Genomic DNA, 26922 nt, shown 5'->3' with positions numbered 1-26922 from the left:
CTCTCCCTTCTTGACCTTGGGTTCCCTATTACCAGCTTTCCTGTCCCCTCTTGCTTTCTAGTCCTTGCCCCTGGGCTGGTATGTCCCTTTGGTCTCGTTTTGTTTTATGGGCCTGTCTAATCTTTGGCTGAAGGGTGAACCTCAGGAGTGACTTCATTAATGAACTAAAAGGGTATCCGGGGGCCATACTCTCAGGGTTTCTCAAGTCTCTGTCAGGCCAGTAAGTCTGGTCTTTTTTTGTGAGTTAGAATTTTGTTCTACATTTTTCTCCAGCTCTATCTGGGACCCTCTATTGTGATCCCAGCCAGAGCAGTCAGTGGTGGGCACCATCTAGTTGTACTGGACTCAATCTGGTGAAGGCTGTGGTAGTTGTGGTCCATTAGTCCTTTGGACTAATCTTTCCCTTGTGTCTTTAGTTTTCTTCATTCTCCCTTGCTCCCTTGGTGAGACCAGTGGAGTATCTTAGATGGACGCTCACAGGCTTTTAGGACTCCAGATGCCACTCACCAAAGTAGAATGTAGAACATTGTCTTTATAAACTGTGTTAGGCCAGCTGAGCTAGATGTTCCCCGAGTTCATGGTCCCCACAGCCCTCCGCCCAGCAATTCAGTCCTCAGGGAGTTGTACAAGTTGTGCTGGCTTCCCCAGTATTGTGTACTGTCTTACCCTTCACCAAAGTTACCACTTATCTATTGTCTATTTATTGTCTTTCCATCCCCACACCTTCCCTCCCTCTTGTTTTTAAATTTTTATTGAACTGACTTGGTGGGCAAGAAAACTCAACTTTCCTTGGGCAAGAATGAAATTCTGAAAAGGCACAACCACCTCCAAACCCAGCCACTGACAGTATTTGCGTTTGTTGCTCTCTGCTGGCTTGTGTATTTCTTGTGTCTTCCACATACAGATTGTTGCATTAGTAACATGTGAAACCAGCACCTATCTTTCTGTTTGTCATACTGTGGTGGCTTGTGTGTTGCTGTGATGCTGGAGGTTATGCCACTGGTATTTTAAATACCAGCAGAGTCACCTATGGTAGACAAGTTTCAGTGGAGCATTCAGACTAAGACAGATTAGGAAGAAAGTCCTGGTGATCTATTTACAAAAATTAGTCAATGAAAACCTAAACCTTATAGATCACAAAAAACATTGTCTGACTTGTTTGCTTTGGACACATCATCAGGAGTGATAAATTGCTGGAGGAGGACAAATGTTTGGTAAAGTAGAGGGCCAGTGAGGACGAGGGAGACCCTCAGTGAGGATTGGCACAATAGCCTCAATGATGGACTCAAACATGTAATCATGAGGATGACGCAGGACTAGGCTAAATTTGTTCTGTTGTACATAAGGTCATCATGAGTTGGAGTCGACTTGACAGCTAGCTAGCTATCCATCTACCATCTATCTATCTATCTATCCATCTATTTATCTACCAATCTATCTATCATCCATCTATTTATCTACCAATCTATCTATCATCCATCTATCTACCATGTGAAAAGCCTCAAGGAGGAGGATTTTAAATTATTTTCCTTGTCTTGCTAATAGACATGCTTGGAAGCACATTGGAGCCCACTCAGTCATGTACTGAGGTGGGGAGGAAAAACCAAAACAGTACTCTACCCCATTTCTTCCCTTCTTCCTCTGATTAGTTCAGTGGGTTCTGACCCAATAAGCAGCCTTTGCTTCTCGGAGACTCCTCTCAAGGCTCCTGTGACTCTTTGTACTCTGGGGAACCCTTTAACACACCCTTCCAGAACTGTTACAGGGAAGGGACATTACTCTGGGCACCAACTGATTATGCACCAATAAAGTAATGACTAGTGTGTCCTCATTTTGCTGAGTGTGCATGGCTTTCCCCCAAATTACAACCTTCAGTTTCTCCCTGCTCCTTCACCTGCATTTTATTTTTACCAAGCAAGGGAAGGAGAGTGCTCTGGATAGGCGGATTCTGATTCTACTTACAAAACTGAAGGAAGAGACTGGAGCCTCCTCCCTCTCTGAAACAATGGTGCCACTGAGACTGCATGAGGTGCAGCAAAAGTTCTCTGCACAGTACTGTTCTTTGTCCCCATGCTCCCTGCTGGGCCTTGCAAAGTACAGCCTTCAAACACACAGACTCACACAGGCAGGCACATAATACCAGACCAGTGGTTTTCCCACAGACCCTGTCCCCAAGTGTATGGGAGAAAATAGGGGAAGACTCACTAGTAAAGACCTGAATTAGACATGTTTGAAAGCTAGTGGCCATGTGGCAATTTCCTCTTGCTTCAATGAGTCCAGTCATCCAAACCAAAAACTAAACCCATTGCCATCGAGTCAATTCCAACTCACAGCGACCCTGCCCCATAGGGTTTCCAAGGCTGTAATCTTTATGGAAGCAGACTGCCTCATCTTTCTCCCACAAAGCAGCTGGTGGGTTCAAACCAGCAAACTTTCGGTTAGCAGCCAAGCACTTAACCACTGTGCCATCAGGGCTCCTTAGCCCAATCATGAACACTGTTTTATTCTGATAGCCCCACATTACCATGCCTCTATCTTACCACTAACCCTGCCACTCACACCTCTCCATACTTCCTTCCCCAACACACCCCTTCATGCCCAGACCTTAGCACGTGAGGCTGCTACCTGAGAATCAGGCACTGTGCTGGCTTCGCAGAGACTGTGCTCCATTTCTGCTGTTGGGGTCTTTGAGAGACCAAGGCCAGGGGCCGAGTGCAGCCTTCTCCCCATGCCATCTGCAGAGCCTGAGAAGGAAAACACAAATACAAGTTGAAGCCACCACTTCCCCTAGAGCCTGAACCCTGAGCATGGCAGCACAAACTCATTTCTTGTTTCATTAAATAACAAGTGGGTATCCCTGAGTCCAATGCGGATGTGCTCTCAGAACGTAGAAACAAAAAGGATTTTCAGAATATGGATAGTTTCCTGTAGGCCACAAGCATCTCAGATCACAGCCCCTGAAGAACCTTGTAGAGAAAGAGCTCTGTGAACAGCTAAATGTCCCTATCTTGTCTCATTTCATTTTTGTAAACACAATCAGCTTCTGTCAGAGACTTGAGAGAGGAAATTATCCCACGTAGTGATTCCCTAGAGGGTCTGTGATGACTAACAGAACTATTATCTCCAGTCTAGTCCAGAATGGAAATGATCATAGTAATCATATAGTCAAACTTCCTCACTTTACATAAAGTTCTAGGGTCTGACAGGCAGTTAGTAGCTTAACCAGGATTAAAATTCCAGTCTCATGATTTTCAGCATAGGACTATTATCACCTCACCTAGTGAACTCCTATTACTATGAGCTGGGGCTCTTCAGCAACATTTTGCACCTGTAAAGGCAACTAACAACAACAACACTCTTTTATTTTCCCCATTAGCTTCTCTTGATCACTTAAATTCTACACAACCACTAAATGCTTAATTTCTCCTCAAAATCTTGTTAGATTGTTCAGAGAAGACCTGTTCCAAACTGGATATATAACTCCCAAGGGGCTCACCCCAATCCAACTAATTAAGTTTTCCATTCTGAGCTAAATTTGGTATATATGTCTATGACCAATTCAGGTCTTGATTTGGTATTTTGATTTTAATATATGTATCTGGTTAAAGTATGATATTACTGTACTACGTTAGAAGACCAGTTATTTTTAATATTCTATGGTGCTTACATGCAGTAGTGCCAACACCACCTGAGACTCATCTTGGGCTTTTAAAAATACAGATTCTTGGACCTCATCAGAGACTTACTGAATCAAAATCTGTGGCTGGAGCCTGGGAATCTTTATTTTTAAAAGGATCCCCACAAAGTGTGCAAAAGGTCATCCTCAAAACATTGCTACAAAAATGTGGAATGTTCGGTCTTTCTCAAAAGCAACCTGGAAATTTCCATTAAAATTGAAAATATATTTACCCTCTTAACCAACAATTCTATTCCTGGGAATCTCTCCCATAGAGGCAAAAATATCAGTTTATAAAAACATATCTATAAAGATGTTTATTGTGGCATTGCTTGTAGTAGCCAAGAACTAGAAATAAATCAATATCTATCTTTAGCAGAATGACTAAATACATTTTGGTATCCTCAATATCAAATTTTGCCTAGCCACTGAAAAGAATAAACTGTGTTAAACTACATTACTTAGAAGGATTTTCATGAAGTATTATTGACTTAAAAAAAAAAGTAATATGACAAATAAAAAACACTGTATGTGTATGTGGTACAGCAGTTAAGAGCTTGGCTGCTAACCAAAAGGTATGCAGTTCTAATCCACTAGCTGCTCCTTGGAAACCTTATGGAGCAGTTCTACTCCATCCTATAGGGTCGCTATGAGTCGGAATTGACTTGACTGCAACAAGTTTGGTTTTTTTTACAAGTATGTATATGTAGGTCTACATAGGACTATATTAATAGAAAATAGAAGAATGCCCACCAGATTGTTAACTCCACTCACCTGGGGAGGTGGAGGATAAAGCGTGGGGACTTATGTGAGGGGAAGAGAGGTAGACAGAAAATTGTCTATAATAAGAACAGTATGTATACTATCCCATTTATAAAAATTATATATGTATATGTTTTACTCCTCAGGTGAACTCCTCAGGTATACAGCTGTAATGATTAGAATTTGGTCCCACCTGAAGGGAGTAGACTAATCCCTTCACGGTATTCCAGCAGAGGTGGCGGGGGAGCCATTTGTGAGGGGTGCTGTTGAGTGGATTTCTGGATTTGATAAAAGATAGGGTTAAAATGATGTCTTCTCACTGATCAATCTTAACAAAAGGAAGGACTACCAGACATTATGTGCTTCCTAATATGATACAGGAGCCCTGGTAGTACAGTGGTTAAATGCTTGGCTGCTAATCAAAAGGTTGGCGGTTTGAACCAGAGAAAGATGTGGCAGTCTTCTCTCGTAAAGATTACTGCCTTGGAAACCCTATGGGGCAGTTCTACTCTGTCTATAGGGTCACAATGAGTCGGAATCGACTCAACGGCAATGGTTTGTTTGTTTTTTTAATATGACATAAGAAGTACACAGTATTACCTATAAAATATTCTTATTTTTTAAAAATTGAACCTGATTTTAATCAAGCCTCTAGCCCTAAGTACCAGGTTACAGGGAAAAAAAAGGGACTAGAAGAATATATTTTAAAATTAATTAATTAAAATGCTACTAGAATATAATTGGCAAAACCTAAAATGTGAGAAATGGCTATAAAACAAATGACCAAATTACTTCAACAAATAAATGGCAAGGGGAAAAAAGAAAAGGAAATCTTAGAGGCTAAAAAAAAAAGACTTATGAGACATATCAACAAAATGCAATGTATGGACGTTGTTTGGATCCTGATTTGAAACAAACCCACTGTGAAAAGACATTTATGGGACGACTGAGGAAATTGGAATACTGGCTAGTTTCCGTATTATATTAAGAAATTATTGTTAATATTTTTGGGAATAGTAATATTGTAGTTTTGCTTTTTAAAAAAGAGTACTTATTTCTTAGAGATACATTCCAAATTACTCCTGGATGAAATAATATAATGCCTGGAATTTGCTCTAATATAATCTATGCAGAGGGAGAAGTGAGGGATTATAGCTAAATCAAAATTGGCCATATGTAGATAATTGGCCAAATGATCACCATGGAAGCTAGTGATAAGTACCTGAGGGGTTATTATACCATTTATTTTTACTCCTCACTTTTGAATACGTTTAAAATTTTCCATAGCAAAGAATCTGTTTTTTATTTTTAAATGATATCTATAAAATGAAGTCTGCCCAAGTTCAAAATACTATGGAATATAGGTCAAGGGCAGTGTTTATGTAACTCTTTAGAAACTACAACCATGTCAAAACTAATCTGGTCACAAGATACCACATATTGTACAAATTCCATTTATATGAAATGTACAGAATAGGCAAATCTATAGAGACAGAAAACAGATTAGTGGTTGCCTAAGGCTGGGAGGCCTGGGGGGAAGTAGAAAGTGACTGCTAATGGGTATGGGATTTCTTTTTGGGATGATCAAAACATTTTAAATTTGATTGTGGTGGTGGATAGACAACTCTGTAAATATACTAAAAAACATATCATACATAAGTGAATTGTATGATATGTAAATTGTATCTGTATAAAGCTTTTAATTTTTAGAAAAAGTAATTTGGTGCTTAATAAATGCTTTACAATGAGATAAAGAAGGACTCATCCCAAAATTATATTCTTTCATATATTGATCCTAACTGGCATTTTTCTTCATCATCCATTTCCTGATTAATTCTGCCAATCACTTCTTTATTCTATGTCATATCAATTCTTAAGGACTGAGTTTAAACCAGAGACTGCAACCAAAATAAAGGGTAGTTTGGTTTGACACGTATTTTGAGGTTCTAAGCAATACTTTCATAATATATATACTGGTTCAGCTTTGATGCAAACTGATTCACTGGATGGGTTTTTAAAATTAGTTTTTTTTACTATTAAATAAAAAATTAATGGTTGGTATGTATTATTTCATACTGTCTTCAGAAGTATAAATGTATATCTAGGGATTTTTAAAAGTTTGCAACCTTCAACTAGTTTAAAAATTTATTCTAAGGAGCTTATCAGAAATATGGCAAAACACTTAAGTACAAAGATACTCATCACAGTGTTATATTATTAAAAAAAAAAACTTTGGAAGCAACCTAAATATTCAATAATAAAAGAATAGTTGAATAAATTATGGTATATGCATATAAGTTTATATGCCTATAAATTCATATGTAGAATATTATAATCATTAAAGTAGTGTTTTCAAAGGGAAAATTCTCATAGATATAATGTAAGAAAATCATAAGACTAAACTGTACACATTTTCTAATGATCCTTTTTGTAAAAACAAAACGAATTAAGTATATAGTATATATGCATAAAAAACAAAACCATAAGTCATGAAAATATAGAGTGAAATTATCAATGATTTTTACTTTGTTCCTTTATGTCTTTTCCAAATACCTACAATGAAAAATGTTGCTATTTTTTTGTAATACTTTTTGTTTGTTTGTTTTTTGTAATTTAAACTTTTGACATTCGGTTAGTTAGTTCCTTTTAACTGCAATGTATTATTTTGTATGTGTTTATTATTATTCTTAAAAACACTTGATATTTATATATTCTCTCTCCCTTATTTTAGGCAGGAAGCTCACTGAGGCTGACTCCAGCTTTTCCTCATTTTTTAGAATCTTATACAGCACTATCCCGTGTACCTAAGGGGCACTTAGTAATTGTTATTGCAAAGTCTACTTCTCTCTGGATGAGAGATCTAGGATGCAGATCTTAATACCAAATCTTATATTTATGTGATATCCCCCCACAGCTCCTGAGCCCATAGTAGGTACTCAATAAACACTTGTTTCGCTGTAATTAAACACTGGTTGGCAGCATTCAGGGAACCTGTATCATTAATGGAAATTGTCACACCCAAGCTGAAGATAAAGTTATCTGGGTTCAATTCCACACAACTCAATTTAGAGTTGGAAGGTACCTTTAAAAAAAATCATTGAATCAATTCTCTCAGTTTACAGGTAAGAACTTGGCCCTAGGATACTAAGTGACTTGTCCAAATTAATAGTGAAGAGTTAATGTTGGAGCCAGGACAATAGTTCAGCCTTTGGCATTCTTAAGTACATCAATTTATGTTATAAGCATTCTTCATCATGTCTTCAATTTCCAGAACTAAGTCAGTGATGTGCACTTGAAATGTAGGCTTCACTCTTCACAGTACAATCTCAAAGAAAGTCAGTGAACAGCTACCCTACAGTTACACCCCTTTGACTATTCTGTGAATACTAAACCTGGCAGTTCCTGAAGGGATCAGGGAAGGTCTTGATATTGCTGGTGCAGTATGATCTGGAAATGCCACACTGGAGACTTGGCTTAATGTGGATACCCTCATTGCAAATTGGACCCGGAGGCTGGATCTTGGGATTAATTCAGCTCCGTTTCCTTCTCAGCCTCCTCCCACCTCATGCTGAGTCACTCTCAAAGACCTATGAACCTTAGCACTACATACTAGAGGAGTCAGGGGGCAGATACTCAAGTGGTCTCTTTCTTTAGAAGGAGAAAATGACTGTGAGTGATGATTCTGCCCCTAGTCCCCACTCTAGACAGAAAAATGTCTAGCCCTTGTCCTGAAGGCTTTATGAATAAAGTCGGAAGTTCTACTACCACCTACTGAGCTAAGGATACTATTTGGACAGAACACCACCACCACTACCCCTTTTGATTTTGTCCTTCTGCTTTTACCTTTAAAATACCCCCTTACCCCTTTGGCTTACCTGTTTGTCTATGTGGGTGCCAGGGCACATCCTGCTGCCCCCATTTAGAACAGCCAGCTTGAGAAGCCTGGAGACTGGCCTGGTAGAGAGACTCCAATTCTGAGGTCTCCTGCTCTGTGTCCTGGTTCCAATGTGGATGCAAAAGGATGTGGTTTCTCTCTGGATAGACTACGCAGGTATGGGAATCATAGGGGGAGGACTTCACTTCTGGCCCAGGGACCCCATATTTAAGCTGAGAATCATAAAGCCTTGTGACATTCATCCAGGAATCCAAAGGCAAGGAAGTCCCCAAGTCAGCACTGCTGCCCAGCTCCTTAGGCCTAGTATCTCTCGCTTGGGATGACTGCCCTTCATATATACCTGGCTCTACCAGCCTGGACTGTCCTCCCCTAGAATTTTCACCATTAAGTAACCCAGAGTTCATAGCAAGAGGCTGATGGTCAGTAGGTTCTTCCCAGGAAGATAGTCTGTCCCTACCATCCGGAGAGGGTAGCTGTTTCGCCCAAGGACAGTGGCCTTTCCCTTGATCCTGTGGGAAAGGAGGCTTAGATTCAGAAGGGTAAGAGTTCTTCTTTAAACTATTTGGCAAACTTCTCTTCTGGGAACCTGTACCATCCTTTGTGGAGGTACCTTGCATCCTCTGGAACTGCTCTGCCAGAGAGCGGACAAGCCCCTTTGTGCTGGGAAACTCTGGCCTATAGGGCTCCTCACTGCCTCCATCCACTTTTGGAGTCAATGAAGTTTTGGGGCTTTTGGCTCGGAGGCATTGGTTAGTTTTCTGCACAGGATCAGGAGAGTGAAGCATAGATGAGGAAGTAGCAGGCATTATGGGGTGGCAGTCCCTATACGAGGGAAGACTTAGCTGAGCTGATGAACTTGAAGGACTACAGCTGGGGCTATGTGCCCCTCCAATCTCAGAGGTGGCTGTTCCAGCCGGGTGTGACCAAGGTAGCAGCAGGGATGGGTCAGCAGGATCCCTCTTTTCTTGGAACACTTGTTCTTGAGCAATGCCTCTTCCTTCTTGTGAGGGAAACCTGCTGCAGCTGCTGTTGTCACCCCTGGAGCCTTGCAGCTTATATTCTGGGGTGTCCAGTGGCTCCCAACCATGATGAGAATTTTTCTCAGTCCTCCCTGGTGTTTTAGGTAAGCTCTGCCTGGGGAATGCAGAGGAGTCAATGTGGTCCACCTCAACCGAAGACAGAAGGTTCGAAGCAGACCTATTGGAGGAGCTGTGCTGTGGGACAGATGGGGCAGGTGACTCTAGGAATAGTGATGAGTGTGACTTATAGCAGGAAGCAGGTGAGTGGATGAAAGAACTGGCCCCAAACTCTGTGTCCGTGTAGGGTTCCTGCTGGGCCTCCCGGCTTAACAATACTTGGAGCGGGATAGGTTGTTCACTGAAATAAATAGAGTCAGCCATGAGCTGCCTTGGTTGACAGGAACACTTCCAAAAAAAAAACCCTGTTCATTCCATTCCCATTTCTAGCTATCCACAGAGGGAATGGTGAAAATAAATGGAAAGTTAAGCACAAGTAGAGTCAACAGTTCAAAAGTTCACAGAAGAGAAGGCACATGGTCAGCTTACACCCAGGTAACAGATAACATTAATCTTCTCTTTATTAAAAGCCTTCACAAAAGCTGCACGCAGTAATAGTAAGTGGACCTTCTGCCAATATTCCTCACTACCTGTGAAGTTCCATTCCAATCACATTCTACTTACAATTAAAAAACAAAAATTGCTAGTCCCACATGCAGATGACATGGAAGATAAGCAAAGCCTGGAAGTCACTCACACCAAACAGCAAAAATCCAGGATGCTATCGAGGGAGGAAAGTCCTAGCTGGGGTCCTGAGAGGTAGCCCAGCCAAAAGGACCAAAAGGCCACATTTATATAGTACAGAGTAATCTGGGATCATAGGATTACATGGAAATAACTCCTTCAAGTGTGTTTTCATAATCTGGATTTGGTTGTATTATTCACTGAGATGTTTCCCCAAAGTAATGTACTACAACTCTCTTGAGATTTGGAAATGGGAGTAGGGATTAATTGCATTTAGTTGGTTTCTCAGTAATTGTTTTGCATTTCTGACCTAAAAAATTCAGTGTTACAAGCACTTAAAACATAAATCACTTACATGTATCAAGTGGTATAAGAAGTTTTCTGGAAAGAATTTAACCACCTAAATTGTTTCTATTCAAAGGTCTCTGATCAGATTCTTTGATCAGTATTCAAGTAGTGGAGAACACGATATGGAAAACACAAAAAAGGAAGATCCTAGCTATGAGCGTAACATTTGAATGATAATATACTATAAACTTTCTTGGGTAGTTACCCAGTTACCCTTACAACATTATGAAGAATACTCTATTATATGGGAAATCCAATCATAAAAGTCAGTATTACATAATGGTTAAGGACAAGAGCTTTGGAATCAAACAGACTTGGATTTGAATTCCACGACTACCACTAACTAGCTAAGTAATGTTTGGTACATCACTTACCCTATTCTCTCTGAGCCACAGTTTCCTTATCTATAAAATGTGTGAAACAATAATCCCTCTCCTATAAGGTTATTGTGAAGATTAAATATATATATATATATAAACTTAGTGCCTAAGTCTAAGCAAATATTCAAAAAATGTTAGCTATTCTTATTATATTTATATTTTGAAAATTACTCAGACTTATTAACAGACAAAATCAATTCTTACTTAAATCCATCTACACTGAGTAAAAGCCAAATTCAAGAGCTCAGATGTAGGAACTACAGCAATGGCTACTGGGACTTTTTTCCTAGTCCTGACCATAAGGAAGCACAACAAATGAAATCTTTGTGTCTCTTCCCTATGGTTCAATCAGAGCAAGGAAAAGACTGCTTTCTCTGCTTCCATGAGAGAAAGGAGGCACTGAAATCCTAAAATAAATCACATAGTTGCTACCTCAATGTAAAATGTAGCTCAGACAGCCATGTCTAAGAACATATTATGTACAAACATAACAACTGTGCTAGAACACGAGGCCAGGGTAAACTCACCTGCAAGAAATTTGGATAGGTGGTCTAATAGTTATGCTATACTTTTTGCATCTTTCTAGGAACTATTAAGGAAAGGACCAGCAGTGGAGTGAGCTTTTCACTGTATGTCTGATCTGAGAGAAGAAAATCTTTTCAGAGGGCTCCTCTCTCCCCTGTAGTCACCAAGACAATAAGTCGTCTTACTATGGAGCACCCATGCTTACTTCCTCCCCGGTGTCCGTAAAGTAAAGTGGTTCCCAGGCACTACCTTGTTGGCTGAGGAAGGGACCCCCCTTGTGATGGGAGGCAGGCTGAGGGCTGCGACGGCTGTGATGATTGCTGCTGCTGCATGCGATCCTGCAGGCTCCGTGCTTTTCGAATACTGATTTGCAACTTCTTATCGACTAGGGCTCTGCTGTGTGTGCTAGAGCTGGCACCATGCAGGGCAAGTCTTAGTTTAGCTAAAATGCAAAAGAAAATATAGCAGAAACAACCCCGAACACAAACAAAAATAAAAAGAATAAAATTGAACCAAAAATGCGCTTAATTAAAACTCAAAGTATGCAGCAGGAATGCAAGGCACGGACCATGCATATGCTGTCCAGGGCACAGAGCTGGCTCTGGCTATAAGGAACATTCATGGAAGCCATGGAGCCAAACTGGTTAATTCAAATTAAAAAAAAAAAAAAAGAAACAAAACTAAACTGAAATGAATTAGGAAGATAAACTGGTGCTTTTGTCTTGGAGGTTGCCACTCTTCTTGTCCTTTGCAACTGACCTGTCCAACTCTGGTCTCCACACTCTGCTCCCAACCACCCTTTCCTGGTGGCCAATAGCAGAAATAAGATCCAAGCTTGCATCTGTCTTTATAGGACACAGCTTCTTGTGGGTCACATGTAAGAATCAGATACCAGTTCTAAGACTTAGGCCCAGGCTGCAAGTACCCTTGTGATACTGCATACCAGGAAGGCAAGGGAAAAACATAAAGGAGAATCAAATATTGCAGTGGAAAGTCACAGGCATGGGAAGTTGCAGCCAATTTACTCAGTGATTCCTGTCATACGCTCCACCTCACCAGTCAGTGACATGAGAAAGCACAGACTAACTTCACACTGGAGATCTAACTTTATTTTCAGACAAGAAGGTAGGCATAGCTGGAGACGTCATCTGTGGACTCTTGCTGAGGTTATTCCAGTAAATACACAGAGACCACAATAACAGCCCCTGGCACAGTCAGAAACCTGGGGGGCAAAGATAGCTAAAGGGCCTCAGTTTGGGAGAATAAGAGTGAGGAGACATAAAAGCTGTTTTTATCCCATCTAAGTGACGACACTGGTAATACCTGTTGTGAAATTAGTCAAAAATGCCATAGCCATAGCGGTTAGAGTTACTTACAGATAGCTTCATTACAGAGAGCCAAAGCTGCAGCATAGTCTCCCTTCTGTTCCAGATGCAGCGACTCTTCAAACACTGAATCTGCCTCTTGCAGGGACCTCTCAAAGCCGTCACTCCTCCCTGAAAGGGCCAGCACTTTTCATTTTCATTACAGTTCTTTCTAACTTTTCCTACATACTGTTTCCCTTCGGTACACACAGATCCTTGCTGTGAAGGCTTTGCTCTACCCTTATGCCAACTATCCATTGCTATTAAGAATTCTCTAAAAACAGGTAGGAGAATCATTTTTGCCTTTAACCCAGACCTTACCAAGGCCATGAAAGGGGCGTGTCATTGCCCACCACACATTCCAACTTCCAGACCTCTTAGGGAGTCCCTCAAGGAAAGAACAAAGTATTGTGTATAGCAGAGGGTGGGTTCTTATGCTTGGAACTGAACTGCTCTTCCACAGTGCAACAAGATATGTCTTGCCAACCAGTGTCAGCATGCCCCCAATTTCTACTGAGACTACCACTCATGTGTTATGGCAAAGGTGGCTTTCCTACTCTGTGGAAAGCAGCCACCACTTCTTTCTTACATCAGTCCGTAGTCCTCTTGCACCACCCTGAACTAGAAAATCAGTATATCTCTTGGGCACAGATGGTCTTTGGTCCCTAACCTCAGTATCTATCAGGGCAGTTGAATTGCCCATGTTATTATGCATGCACGTACCTTTCATCAGCACTGCTAAGTATTTGCTTTTATCATCCCTTGTTCGCCAACCTATCCCAAAAAAGTCACTTTTCCTTACAGTGAGCATGGGATATTCCTTCCACCCCTAACGTGTACATGTGCCAAAGCAGGTATAGAAGAGTCTAAGTACAACGCCAGATAAAAACGTTAGCAAATACTCTAAGGGACAACTTTTGTAAAAGAACCCTCAGGTTTATGTACACACAAACACACACACACACACACCTTATTCTCTACTCATGACCATACATTGGTAGCAACCTATAACGTAAGTTCACCTACAATTCGGATTGATGGTAGGTTTTCACAAGGTCGCAGCAAAAAAAAATCAAAATGTCTGAGTCATTTCTCCCCTAATTTCCCCCATCCTCCACTTACCTCCAGCTGGAAATGGTTCTTCCACACCCCTAACACTCACTCCCTAATTCGTCATGGCTTTTGGAGCACAATAGGAAGATAACAGAAATTCTGAAGAACTTGGCCTTCAAGTTCTACTCCACCTCCAGAGATGTGCCTCCCCCATCCCCTAGACTTGAAGTTTTCTCATAATATTTTAAATCAACTGAAACTATACGATTCTTAAAATTAGAGGTGCTGGTTAGAGCCATTAAAAATTTAAAAAAATAAAAAGAACAGTTCTCTACCAAGATCTAGGCAAACTATCTAGTAATCACTATACTAGATTTCAATCCTTATCCCACATAATCTTAGCACTCCTTTGCTCTTCCAGAAAAGGCTAAAACAAAGTGAAAGCAACCATTCCAAACAGTATTGACTCCTACTCTTTACACTGGCTTAGCACAGTCTGTTACGTCTGGAGATTCTGAGTAATAAGAATGATAACTTCATTTTATAAAAAGAAAAACAGATACAGTTTCAGGGCCTATTTAAGGTAGATACCTCGGGCTTGGGGGACTCCTATTTTGTGCCTTCTGGCACAAAGTGACATCCTAAAGAAATTCCTGAAAGAAAAAAAGTGGGGCTGTTGTGGAAGCTGAAGTAAAGTCCATGCAAATTGTAGGAGATTGGAGGACAAATCATCACAGTGTTCTCTGCTCCTGTTTGGCTGATCCACTTCCCTGAAGCCTCAGATGGGAATTCTCTAGAGTATGTTTCTGCCAGCAAGTAGAATGACCCTCACTGTCAGTCCTCATGGTTTCATGCCCTTTTCTGCTGCTTCCGAGTTGTGACTAGTTTTATTTACAGCTTCTACAGATGTTCTGGGAAATATTTTTCATGAACAATATACTGTATCTCTAATCTATAGGCTTCTAAGAGATGCCCCCCAAATCAGTGCCTATCTCCAACCAAGAGGATTGTCACCTCCTACTTTAACTAGCTCTCACTGGAATGTCTGAATTAAGATAAAATATAACTTTGTTAAAGAAAATGGAACTTATAACTTGGATCTTTTCTCCTTTCTTTCGGTCCCCATCACCCACAGCCTAATTCTCACAGCAATTACCCTGATTCTGCAATTCGTCCAAGTCCATAAACCTGCTGGGAAGAGGATTAAAGCCTTTAGCTGCCTCTAATTCCTTCTCTCGTTTCCTTCGAAGTTCCTGTTCCTGGGCCCTCCTGGCCACTTCTTCTTGTAATTCATCCAGTTCACTTTTGGAAGCTATCTCTCCACCTGGAATGCATGCAAGGGAGAAGATAAGTTGTCACATTTCCAGAACCGGAACTAAACAGCTGCTGAGGCCACGGCACTGCTTTCCTTTGGAGTCCTTGGTTTCAATGTGGAGTTCATGTTTTGGGTAGTGCTTTCCAGATGAAATTCAGGATGGGATCTAGGCGGTGACTAATAACCATGATAACAATATTTATCAAATACTTCATAACAACCATGACAACTAACATTTGTTGAGCACTTACTATGTGTCAAGTACGGTTTTAAGCACGTTTACATGTTACTTTATTTAATTCTCATGGCAACTTATGAGGTAGATACTATTACCTTCATTTTATGGCTGAAGAAACTGAGTTACAAAGAGAATAAATAACTTGCCCATGGTAACAGAGGTGGTATACGGTGGAGCTCAATTAAAGTCAAATAGCTTAAATTCATAATCCATGCTCTTAATCATTAGGAAGCATTCTCTACCAGGTGCTGCCACTGACTGACTGGGGAGCTTCAAGCAAGTCATTTTCTCATCCTCTGATGTAATTACCACCACCTCTTTAATGAGTTCATAAAATGTCCACAGTAGTAAAAATTTAGCTTTACAAGTGTTCATAGATGGATCTAGATAGAAGTATGTCCATATTAAGTGAAAAATCAGGTGACAGGGTAATATGTGTAGTATGACTGAATTTTGTTTAAAAAAATGGTACATGTAAAATTATATATGTACTTGTATAAGCACAGAAAAATATGTAGAAAGAGAAATCCCATAATGGTAACATTGATTACTTCAATTTGAGGAGGAAAAAGGCAGGTTATTGATACTTGATACAGGCCTATTTTACTTTTCTAACTTTTTTTAAAAGAGTGATCAAAGTCACAGATAAAAATGTCTGTACCAGAATAAAATGATTGGATCAAATTATGAGTTATAAGTAGAGTCTACTTGACAAAGAGGATGGTGGGGTGGTAGAGTGTGTAAGAAATTTTTTCAAAACTCCTTGCTAAATATCTTTTACCAGCTGAAGAATTCTGTTGGTGGATTCTACCCATCTAGTCCAGAACTGAGTGTTATTTAGGGAAATAATGAGACTCAGTAGTAGTGTGCTGAAAAGGTATCAGCTGTCTGAAGAAAAGAGAAAGGGAAATAGCCTCACATATGATCACAAATTTCTCAAAGCGATATTACTGAATATGAAATAAATTAAAATGTGAGAAAAAAACAAACTGCATAATTCCATTAGGGAGCATGGATTTTTTCCATGGATCTCTAACAATAATCTACTCCAGCCAAGGATTCCAGAGTAACTACTTCTATAGGCGTTGTTCTGCTCTGCCAGATGTGAACAATCTATGGCATTCATATCTAAAAGGATTCAAGCCTTTTTATCACTGCTGCTGCATACCTCCCTTCTAGCTACCTTGGCGAACTTCCAGTGGCTATTGAGAGAATTGGTGGTCAGACCAGTAATGTTCCTAGTCTCATCTCTACTTGCTGGCACACAGTATTCTGCCCTCCCCTCCCTAGTAAGCTGGCATTTGATGTCACAGATCTATATCCAGAAGCTCATTAAATCAGACCAAAGGTAGGTTTCTGCCCACACTCCCTATACCCAATTGACTTCACAGACCAGAAGAAAAGAAGATGAAATCGTGACACATCTTTCAGAGAAGGTTGATCTCTAAGTTAGACACGTAGCTCCAGGACTCCTCAGCAGACCAAACCGTACTGGTTACACCTTCCCTAAGGCATCTCACAAAGAGATGTTGGGGAGACTGTCAAGTTATTACCTCAATTTTCAGCTCTGAGTAAGTCAAGAATTTATTTTGAACTTTTAGGACTGGGTCTCTAGTTAAGTAGAATATGCACTGTAGGTATACGTGTTGTGAGAGGAATATAAAAAAGAGCTAAACCCTATGACCACCTCAAATCTCTACCTCTGGTATCTCGTACCTGAAATTCCATTATTCTTTTAGTTTCAGGTTTTAAAAATGCTAGTTTTCTGTGGAGAAATCATACTCGAAACTACTTTCAGTCCCTTATTTACTGTGGAGTCAGATCATTCCTTGAGAGCTTGTTTTGAGAAAGAAGGAGTATGAGGATACAAGGGACATTCAAGAGGGAAAACAAAAAAACAGAACTAGGGATATCAAATAGGATGCAGAAGCAAGGGTAGGGGTAGGTTTAACTTGCTTATTTCCCTGTTTTGCCCACAGACTACATGTCCTCCTTTGATATCTCACTTCACGGTACTAAACATTAAGAAAGTCAGTTCCCGAGAAGCTGCCCCATACCAAGGAAGGCTCTAAGAGTCAATCTTTTGAGGAATGGAGCTGTTATTGACACTATTCACCATATTTCTGTCCCTTCTTACTCCCGTCCCAGCAAGCTGTGATGGAGAACAAACAACAGATCAAACCAAAGATGGAGAAGCTCAAATGCCTCTATATTTACATTCTGACAGAATACTCAATTTCAAATGTGCTCAGGTGAGTCTATTCCCCAAATAAAATTGGTGGTCAAGTCCAATGCCCCAAATTCAGTGTCCTGCTTACCTGAGATAGGCTGACTCTTTGTCCACCCACTCATGGATGCTGTGGAGTCCACCTCCAGGATGCTACTGCTGTGAGACTTTGGGATATGATGCCAGGCAGGAACCAAGCCAGCTGATCTCTTAGCACTTGGATCCCTTCAAAAGAGAACCCAGAGTCTAGTGAAAGCATCGGACAGGTGATAACTAGCAACATCCCTAGGACTAAATTCCCTCAATAAAAACAACAAAACATCAAACTTACATAATTAAAGATTCTGCTAAACTACTTCTGAAAGACTGAACTATCCACTCAAGCCCCACGTCTTATCTCACCTCATTCACATCTTGTGCATATAGCAGACATTCAAAATCTACTGAATGAATAAGTGAATTAATGAACATATGCTCTCAGATGGATTGCCTTCCTCTTTCTTATACTTTTTCATGAGTAAAACTGAACAGGGTCCTGTGGTCAGGGAAGAGCAATGGAGAGTAGGACGATGTGGTTACCACCTTTGTAGAAGACAGAATCACTCTTTTCACAGCAGGTATACTGTTAGGAAACTTGCATCTGTGGCAAGTCAGTAAAAACAATGTCTGGAGATCTGAAATTCACAGAGCAAACGGGGCCCTGTGAGCAGGGTACAATAAGCACTATTGAACTGTCATTATTGTTTTATGGGATTCTGAATATCATTGGCTTCATAAACACAGGATCCCCAGTGACTCTTAAAAAACAAAACAAAACAAAAAATCCTATCCCAAATGGGAGGCAAGAATAAATAATAGGGTTTCTTCTCTGATTTCAGGATTATATAAATTTTGATTGACTAATTCATTCTTTCATTAGAAGTTATTTACTAAATAACACTGCACAAAGCTCTTCTTTCTCAAATGCCTTTGCTCTTCCTCCCAGCAGAGGGTACTATTGTTATATGAAGTTGACAGAGTGCAGTATTCTGCTTGCCCACAAGATGGTGACAAAATCTATCTCGCCCCTTGTCTCAGCCATCGTGAAAAGTCCCGAAAAGGTGGTTTACACTGCTGCAAGGTTGAAGGCCTCTATTCACAAGCCAAACAATACCTGCAGACGTTCAAGTTTTCAGGCAGGGCTGTATCCAGGCTGACAGGGCTGCTGCTGTTCCTCTCACTGCTCTCATAGCCAGACTCCATTCGCTGGATCAGGCGGGGCTGCTGCTCTAAAAGGTGAGAGCCTGGCCGTGCTGAGCCCCAGAGCTTATATCGGGGGCTTGGTCCACCAGCTTTATTGTTGTGAGCAGGTGGCTTGCTTAGTTCATCCGGTGTAAATTCTTTAGCTGTCCCAATCAAACAAGAAGTATGGAAAAGGAGGTAGATTTAGTATCTGCCTAAAATCAAAAGATAATTGCTCCCTCCAGCTACTCATTCATTGAACTCACATCCCCCAAATGCCCAAAATCAGAATAAAAAATGCACCTTGCCAATATTACCAGAAAACCTGGGTTTTTAAATATATAAATCAACTTTATTCCATTCATTGAACTCATATCCCCCAAATGCCCAAAATCAGAATACAAAATGCACCTTGCCAATATTACCAGAAAACCTGGGTTTTTAAATATATAAATCAACTTTATTCGAAAGCCCAATTCTTCCCTCACCTGCATCCTCAGAAAAGGGGCTAAGCTGGGTATAGCCACAGTGCTTCCTTTTGTCCTTACTAAAGATACTGTCAATATTCAGTGACTCTCGTTTTGGTCTCCACGTTGGACGATACTTGCTGGAAGAGCTGGATTTTGACTCACTGCTGGTACTCTCTATTTCCCAGTCACGAGACTGCAAGGGAAGGTTCCTAGGAGGTTTTTTTTCAGGCTGGTCTCCTCCCCTGCCCCCACAGGGAGATCCTAGGTTGGTCTGAGAAGCCACGGATGGCCTGTTGTGGATCATATTACTGACTGTCTCTTTAAAGTCCCTCAGTCTGTTGGTGCTGCTGGATGATTTGGAGGCAGTCCTTGGAGCCTGCTTCTCTTTCAGTGTTTCTCCTAAAAACACGCAATGAGACAAGGAGAAATGTTTAAAGTGACCATAGATACCAAGACCCCACAGTCTAGAAAGCAAGGATAAGCCCCTTTGAGCAGAAAGGAGAAGCCATAATCTGAGAGGGTGACAGGAGCTTGATACAGTGACTGAAGTAAGAGGCGCAATGCAGAGTGGCTTGCCTTCGCTGTGGTACCCTGAGGCCTGTGGCTCGACGCCTTTCCTTCTAATCCGGCCAGAGCTCCTCTTGCGCTCTATCAGTGACCCTTTCTTGGATGTGTGTTTCTGATTACATTCACTGTCAGTCAGGTGTCCTGAAAGAACAAGGAAATGGGGGTTAGCTGGTATCTGAGACTGACCTCTACCCTCTTGAGAACATACTGTCTCTCTGGAATTCACGACAGTGGCACACATTCAGTGTTCCCATGGGTCAGAAGCTAAGGGGTGAGGCTATTTGATTGAAGTCTAGCAGGAATCTCTCAGTAGGCAAATGAAGAGAAGCTCAAGTATTCACTGGGAACTTCCAATTTCACAATGTCTCCTGAGCAAAAGCAGTCTCAATTCAGCTCATAATCTTTCCCAATGGCCCAGAAGGACTAAGGACACATTCGTTGGTAATTTTTAAAAGATAAAAATTTTAAAGATTGTCTAAAAATGTCACATACCCATATATTTTCACTCTTATAAATTGAATACAGAGCTTTCCTTTTATTTTATTTTAATTAATTAATTACTTTAGCAATATAAGCCAAGTAAACTCTAAATTTTAGTACGTCTGGTATTATCCCAGGTGCCCCCGTCTTTGCAACAAGAGCTCTGGTTGTGTATGGCCTTAAGACCCAATTCTAAACCTTCATTAAATGTGGGTCATTTAAAAGGACATTTCAACTTTGAGTAATTCTCATTCCAATCCCCAACACATGTTCAACAAACTTGGCTCCATCCCAAAATAACACTTTACAATTCCTCCATACTAATCACTGGGAGGAGTACCTAGGTGGTGCAAACGGTTAATGCACTCAGCTGCTAATCAGCCTCAGATGAAAGGCCTTGGAGAGCTGCTTTCAAAAAATCAACCATTGAAAATCCTATGGAGCACTGTTCTACTGACCCACAGGGGGTTATCATGAGTTGGAACTGCCTTGACAGCAACTGGTTAATCACTGGGAAACCCAGGAGACCTGGGCTCATTATGCTTCATGCCCATAGCATGTGAATGTGTGAGTATGATTTGATAACAGCAAAGGTCAGCATTCCCCCGTAGGGAAGCAGATTCATCTAAGTTGCTGCAAGCCAGAAGCAAATTAAGTAGCTGAATTAAGTTACAAGACAACTTAGAAGACACCCTCCTAGGTTCTCAAATGCACTGAGAGCTAACAGAAATTTGTTTCAAATGTTAAAAACAAACAAAAAACCAAACCCCACTGCTGTCGAGCCAATTCCAACTCATAGCAACCCTATAGGACAGAGTAGAACTGCCCCACAGTTTCCAAGGAGTGGCTGGTGGATTCAAACCGCCATCCTTTTGATCAGTAGCCACAGCTCCTCACCACTGTGTCACCAGGGCTCCTTTCAAACGTGAGTATCTGAAAATCTTCTTACATTCAGGTATCAGCAACGTAGTGATATGGACACATACTTTCAATCAACCGCCCAATGTAATCTTTTGTTGCTCTGGTCTGATCCCTTTGCTACTTCTAGGCCCACAAGAAAGGTTTAAAAAAGGAGAAAATCACTTGAAGCAACTAAATGTTACAAAGGTTAAACCAACAGGACCTAACCCCCCTTCCCCTCCATATACAAACACAAACGCTTAACAGAGAACTGGCTCTCCTCAAAAATACGCCTTGTTAATCCTGTGGCTTGACTTCTCCCTGGTTCAGTTTTAGAATTATGGTCTAAAAAAAATCACACCCAACATCATCTATGCAGTAGTCATCACAAAATCCAACATGAATCTGACCAAACCTCTGCATCCAATTACAAATTTACAAAAAAAATACAGAGGACAGAGAATCATGTTAAACTACACCATGGGGATGTAATAAGCAAAATTCAGACTGTGGGAAATCTATAGGACAAACTACCTGGTTACTTCAACTACAATTTGCAAGGAAAAAAAATTAGATAGATGGGAAACCTATAGATTAAAAGAAACATAAAAGACTTATCAACCCATTGCAAAGTGTAGGCCTCATTTGGATTCTGAGTCAAATATACAAACCATTAAAAAATTATGACTCTTATGGACATGATGTCTGGGATTTGCTTCACAAACCCAGGAATGGGGGAAGCGGGTAGAGGATGGAGATGAAACTAGATTAGCCTGAGTTATAATTGTTGAAACTAGATGATGGGTTCATGGAGTGGCATTATACTATTTTGTACACTTTTGAATATAAAAATTCTTTATTAAAAAAAAAAAAAGGCCGCATACAGAATATGGACCATCAGTATGAAGTTGTGAGGTGACTAATTCCCAAATCCCTGAGAGTATGGGCACTGCTCTATGCCTTAGGTGCTCTGTAATGAACTTTTCATCTCAGCAGTCACCTTACTGCTCTTCTCTTTATGCCCTGCATTGATTTCTTCCACTGACACTGGCATATTCTGCTATAGAGTAACAAAACAATTCAAGAATGTTCTCCGCAGGGGACTCACAATAACAGGCTACTTTTCATTCTTTTGCTTCTCTGGCCTTCAGGAAGGCTGGCAAGCTGAGGAGCTTGCCCAAAATATGCCCCTGCCCATAAATATACCCCTTCTCTCAGAGCCCTTCGCTCAAGACAAGGCCTGGCATAAAAAATATGACAAGGTGCAAGAACACAAGGGGTTAGTGGGGCACTATGGGAAGGATAAGGATTCAGAGGGTAGCAGGAGAAAAGCTGACTTCAGAATAAACAACCTCATCAATTACAATCACAATGGTCCTTACTGACATGCTGCTGTTGGCGGGAATCTGTACAATGGAGCATCATCGTTCATTCAGAATTGAGTTGCTTCTTTGTATTCCACTCAAATACCCAAATTTTGTCTTTCCCCCTTTGCATGGCAACACTTCCGACTTGCCCCAGTTTCTTTTTCTTGGGAGACCCTCTATGCAGGATGTGAATTTGGCAATCAGGGTCCTTTTTATAAGTCCCTACCTGTGTCCCGACTGCTCTGAGACATGGAATCATTCTCCACATTATAGATGACTGTCCCCTGAGAATCAGAAGAGAAGTGACTGACCACAGACTCGTGATGGGAGTGTTTGTAGGGACAGCTCTCCGTTGAGGAATCTGTTCGAGTGTCACTTGAGATGGAGGGTTCCCTCCCTGAGGAAAGGAGGAGACACATATGTAAAAGTGAGGAAAGAGAGGACAGTGACAGAGGGAAGGCAAAGAGATGGATGGCAACAAAGTTCCATAAGGCAAGAAAGGTATGCATATACATAGGGCCATTCTTCCCAACACCCAATTTCCAGATAACCCAGACACACAAATAATTCCTCCCACCTCTGCCCCTACCTTGCTGAAGCCCTCACTTTGCCTGTCACTGTGAAAAACTGTGGGGCTTTTAGAAATCCTAAGAGGGAAAACTGGAAGAAGGGAAAAAGTTTTGAAAAGTAAGACCTGTTTAGATGGAGAGTCCCAGGATGACCTTGTATATATAACCAGTTGTTCCCCTGTCCTGTAAGCTCTCTCCTATACTGCCAGAAATGAGCATTTTAATAGCTCTGAGAAATTATGGGGCTGTTATTTATACTTTAGTATGAATTAGTTCAGTTGGACTGCTTTCCTCTGAACACCTAGTTGAGATAAGCACAGCAGGAGAAATGGGTGTTTGACTGAAGGGAGAAGTAGGTCAGGTCTGGGTGGGGTACAAGAGTAGGAAGAGCATCAGGTACCAAGCAGGTGGAAGGTACAAAAGGGAGGGAGAAAGATTTCAAAGACAAGTATCTCCTCTTTCAAATTTACACTCAAGGCCAGCCCTAAATCCAGAAGAGGAAAAACGACATTTCTTCTTCCTCCTTTTCAGAAATCAAGCCAAAACTATCAGGGTTATAGTTCAAATATATTATGAGCCTCTGTGGGCTATACTGGGACTTTGCTATCACAGTGAAAATTGTTCCTATAGGAAAACATGGCTTAAGTTTCAAACAATTGGCTTAGAAGTGAATAACTCATTGATAAACTGAGGAATATGTTACTGCACTTGGAATTTTAAAACAAAAAATTCTCATCCCAAACAAACTGACTAGCTTTGTGGTTGCTCAAAATCATTTTTCTTCGTGTTAACAACCCACTTAAATCACCGTTAAAGTGCTCATTCTATCATTATAAAGCTAAGTACTGAAGTCTCCCTTGCAAACCTAATATCTCAGTCTAAATCAACAATTTCCTTCTCACTTTTGAGTTGGGGCCCCAGGTGATTTAGGCAGCAAACTCCTGAAAGCAGAAAGAAACAAAGCCTAGCATAACTGAGGCTTCAGCAGGAGTTGGCACTTCTTTCTTATCTCTAATGGCTCCTCTTTCTCCAAGCTAGGTTATGTGCTAGACTCATAACTAAGTATGAGTCCCAGCCATTGAGTGATCGCATGGAATGGCAGGTGGGAGGTAGAGAGTTAGGCTGCTTACCTGAATCTTCACTATCATAGCATGTCCTGCTATATGACTGGAACTCAAGTTGGGGAGGCAGGTCCTGGGTGGAAACTGGGGTGCCCTGGGGGTCTGCATAAAGCAACAGCAAAGGCTGATAATGCCCCTTGATGCATTTGGTCACCACATCCTTCCATTTGGGCCCAATCTGAATCAGAAACAACCAGACGAACATGACAATTTTTCTTTATAGCTACAATTCAAAACATATCTTCTTGTTATGTTTTTCTAAAGAACATCAAACAGATGAAAAGCCAGGAATCAGGTAAAGAACAAAAGAGATCTTAGACCTAAACTTAAGAAATTTTTTTGTAAATCCTTTTAGAAGGTATTAAAATCCTGCAAAAGAAAGGGAGGAAGAATAAAATTACTTTTATTTCTGTGAAACATCCATTGAGTTGTGAAATATGAATGAACATTCTCAAAGGTGAATATGCTCTGTAAGAGGACTTCAGTTACCTTAGTGACCAATTTCTTTTCACAAATATCAAATTAAAGCCCTAGTGTCAAATCCACATTTCCATAATTTTCCTCTAAACATTAAAATCACTGTTATGCAGCTAAAGCAGGCAGAAATTCTCTCACAGACTGCCTTAGAGTAAATGACACACAGTTTCAGAATTCACTCATGGCAGGACATAAAATGTCAAACTGCTTAGAATAGACTGCTGGACCTCCTGGTCTTAGCTGTATACTGGATTCAGCTTTGCTGCTGCAATGGAAAAGAGTGACAGAATAGCCATGGAAACAACAATCCCATCAAATCCCCAAACCTACCCTATCTCAGGCCTGAACCAGTCATATTCTTACATGATGTGCTCTTGGAGTTGACAACTAGCATAGCATTTTGCCCATAATAGATGTTTAGGAAATTTATAACTAAGTTACCATTATTTTAATTAAAACATATTTATACACTTTTCACATACAAATCTTATTTAATATCATAAGACAGGCATTATTTTTCAAATAAAAAATCTAAAGCTCAGAGAATTTAAAAAAGTTGCCTAAAATTACACAACAACAACAAAAGAGATGAAGATGGAAATCAGGGAGTTTGGCAAAGACTACCATTAGTGGAAGACAGTGCTTGACGTCCATGGGTTGGTGCAGGTTATAGGCAGCAGCCTCCCTCCTCACCCCAAGTTGGTAACAAGGGGCTTCCTGACTCACGCAGATCACCTGAGCTACTTCAGTCATAAACTGTGGTTTAGACAGTACCGAGTTCTGGCTTTAAATACAATTATAGCCCTATCTTCCCTATCCTATCCCAAAAAGATACTAATCTCTGACGGGGCACTTCAGGGAGAGAATAATTTATAGCAGTTCTGAGACAAAGTATTACCTATTGATAATTCTGAGACTTGGAATTCTGAACTTTGTGCTAACCTTATAACCTCGTTTGAGGCATTAGATTGTTCCTGCTCAACTCAACCAAAATTTAAACAAACAAACAAAGACTGGCTACTATAAATTCAGAACTGTGCTAAATGCCTTGTGAAGAGATTCAGAGAAAATAATAGAAGATATATTGATTATATCCTCAAGAAACTTATCATCCATTTGGGAAAACAAGACTGATACCCTGATAAGTTTGATGCTAGGTAGATAGGCAAAATATAAAGTATGTCTTACAAACTTCACGGAGGGTCATAGTTCAAAATAATAAAAATGAAATACTGAAGACATAATTATTCTAGTATTGTTTTAGGCTTTTTTTTTTTTTTTTGCAGTCACTAAACACTTGAAGAAGTGATTGAGAAAAGGAGGGTGAGAATAGTTACACAACTCAGAGAATGTAACCAATGTCACTAAATGGTACATGTAGAAACTGTTGAATTGGTGTGTGTTTTGCTGTGTAGATTCTCAATAACAACAAAATTTTAAAAATTACATTAAATAAAGTGCGTATTCCTACCTCCTTGACATGAGCATCATCAAAATACATCCATTTGCGAATTTTTGTTTGGAAAAAGAATGTGGAATAATGTTTGCCATAGTAACAGATCATTCCTACCAAGTACAATTCAGAGTGCTTGGCCCGATCATCTGTCACTCTGAAAAACAGCTGTGGGGAAAGAAGAGAAAGGAAATAACAGTCACATACTCAACTCTCTCATATCATCTCTCAGCAGACTCCATCAACATTTCTTAATTAAGGTACTGACTTGCATCTCCTCCCTTCAGTCTAAGACTTTGCTACTCCAGATTTATCGCAAAAAGTGAATTAAAAAGTAGAGAAAAGTAAGATAGATAGAAACTAGTAAACCATTAATGTGGTAATGCTTCCTCTTACCTTTACTATTTTCTAAAATATTTAATAATATTTATAAGAAGATCCAGGAGTTAAAAAAAAAAAAAAGTTTCAAAGATTACTTACCTATCAGCTGGCCCCACAAATACAAATTTCCCCAGTAAGACCCTAAATACCTGCTGCCATCGAGTCAATTCTGACTCATAGTGACCCTACTGGACACTGGAAACCATAGGGTTTCCAAGGAGTGGCTGGTGGATTCAAACTACCGACCTTTTGGTTAGCAGCCATAGCTCTTAACCATTATGCCACCAAGGCTCCGAGACCCTAAATAGAGGGTAAGAAAGTCTTTAAAAGCAGCGATACCGTCATGCTGGTTACCTCAGCATTTTAATTCCTA

The 26922-nt window shown here is 40.4% G+C and overlaps 1 protein-coding gene across 1 annotated transcript in view; it reads right to left on the bottom strand.

Annotated features, from left to right (window-relative positions):
• The window catches only part of USP54 (ubiquitin specific peptidase 54), a 134546-nt gene that overhangs the window by 5158 nt on the left and 102466 nt on the right, over positions 1-26922 (bottom strand). The window contains exons 10-21 of the mRNA XM_023737678.1: positions 26187-26336; positions 24248-24416; positions 22775-22945; positions 19811-19942; positions 19253-19633; positions 18697-18928; positions 17635-17768; positions 14920-15087; positions 12723-12842; positions 11596-11788; positions 8314-9710; positions 2626-2744 (exon numbers count right to left, since the gene is read on the bottom strand). Of these exons, the coding sequence (XP_023593446.1) occupies positions 2626-2744; positions 8314-9710; positions 11596-11788; positions 12723-12842; positions 14920-15087; positions 17635-17768; positions 18697-18928; positions 19253-19633; positions 19811-19942; positions 22775-22945; positions 24248-24416; positions 26187-26336 (3366 nt within the window). The remainder of the gene's footprint in view (positions 1-2625; positions 2745-8313; positions 9711-11595; positions 11789-12722; positions 12843-14919; positions 15088-17634; positions 17769-18696; positions 18929-19252; positions 19634-19810; positions 19943-22774; positions 22946-24247; positions 24417-26186; positions 26337-26922) is intronic.

Source organism: Trichechus manatus, unplaced genomic scaffold (assembly GCF_000243295.1).
Source record: "Trichechus manatus latirostris isolate Lorelei unplaced genomic scaffold, TriManLat1.0 scaffold00106, whole genome shotgun sequence".
NCBI lineage: Eukaryota > Metazoa > Chordata > Mammalia > Sirenia > Trichechidae > Trichechus > Trichechus manatus.
The sequence above is the reverse complement of the archived record's forward strand: the minus strand, read 5'-3'. Positions and strand labels throughout refer to the sequence as shown.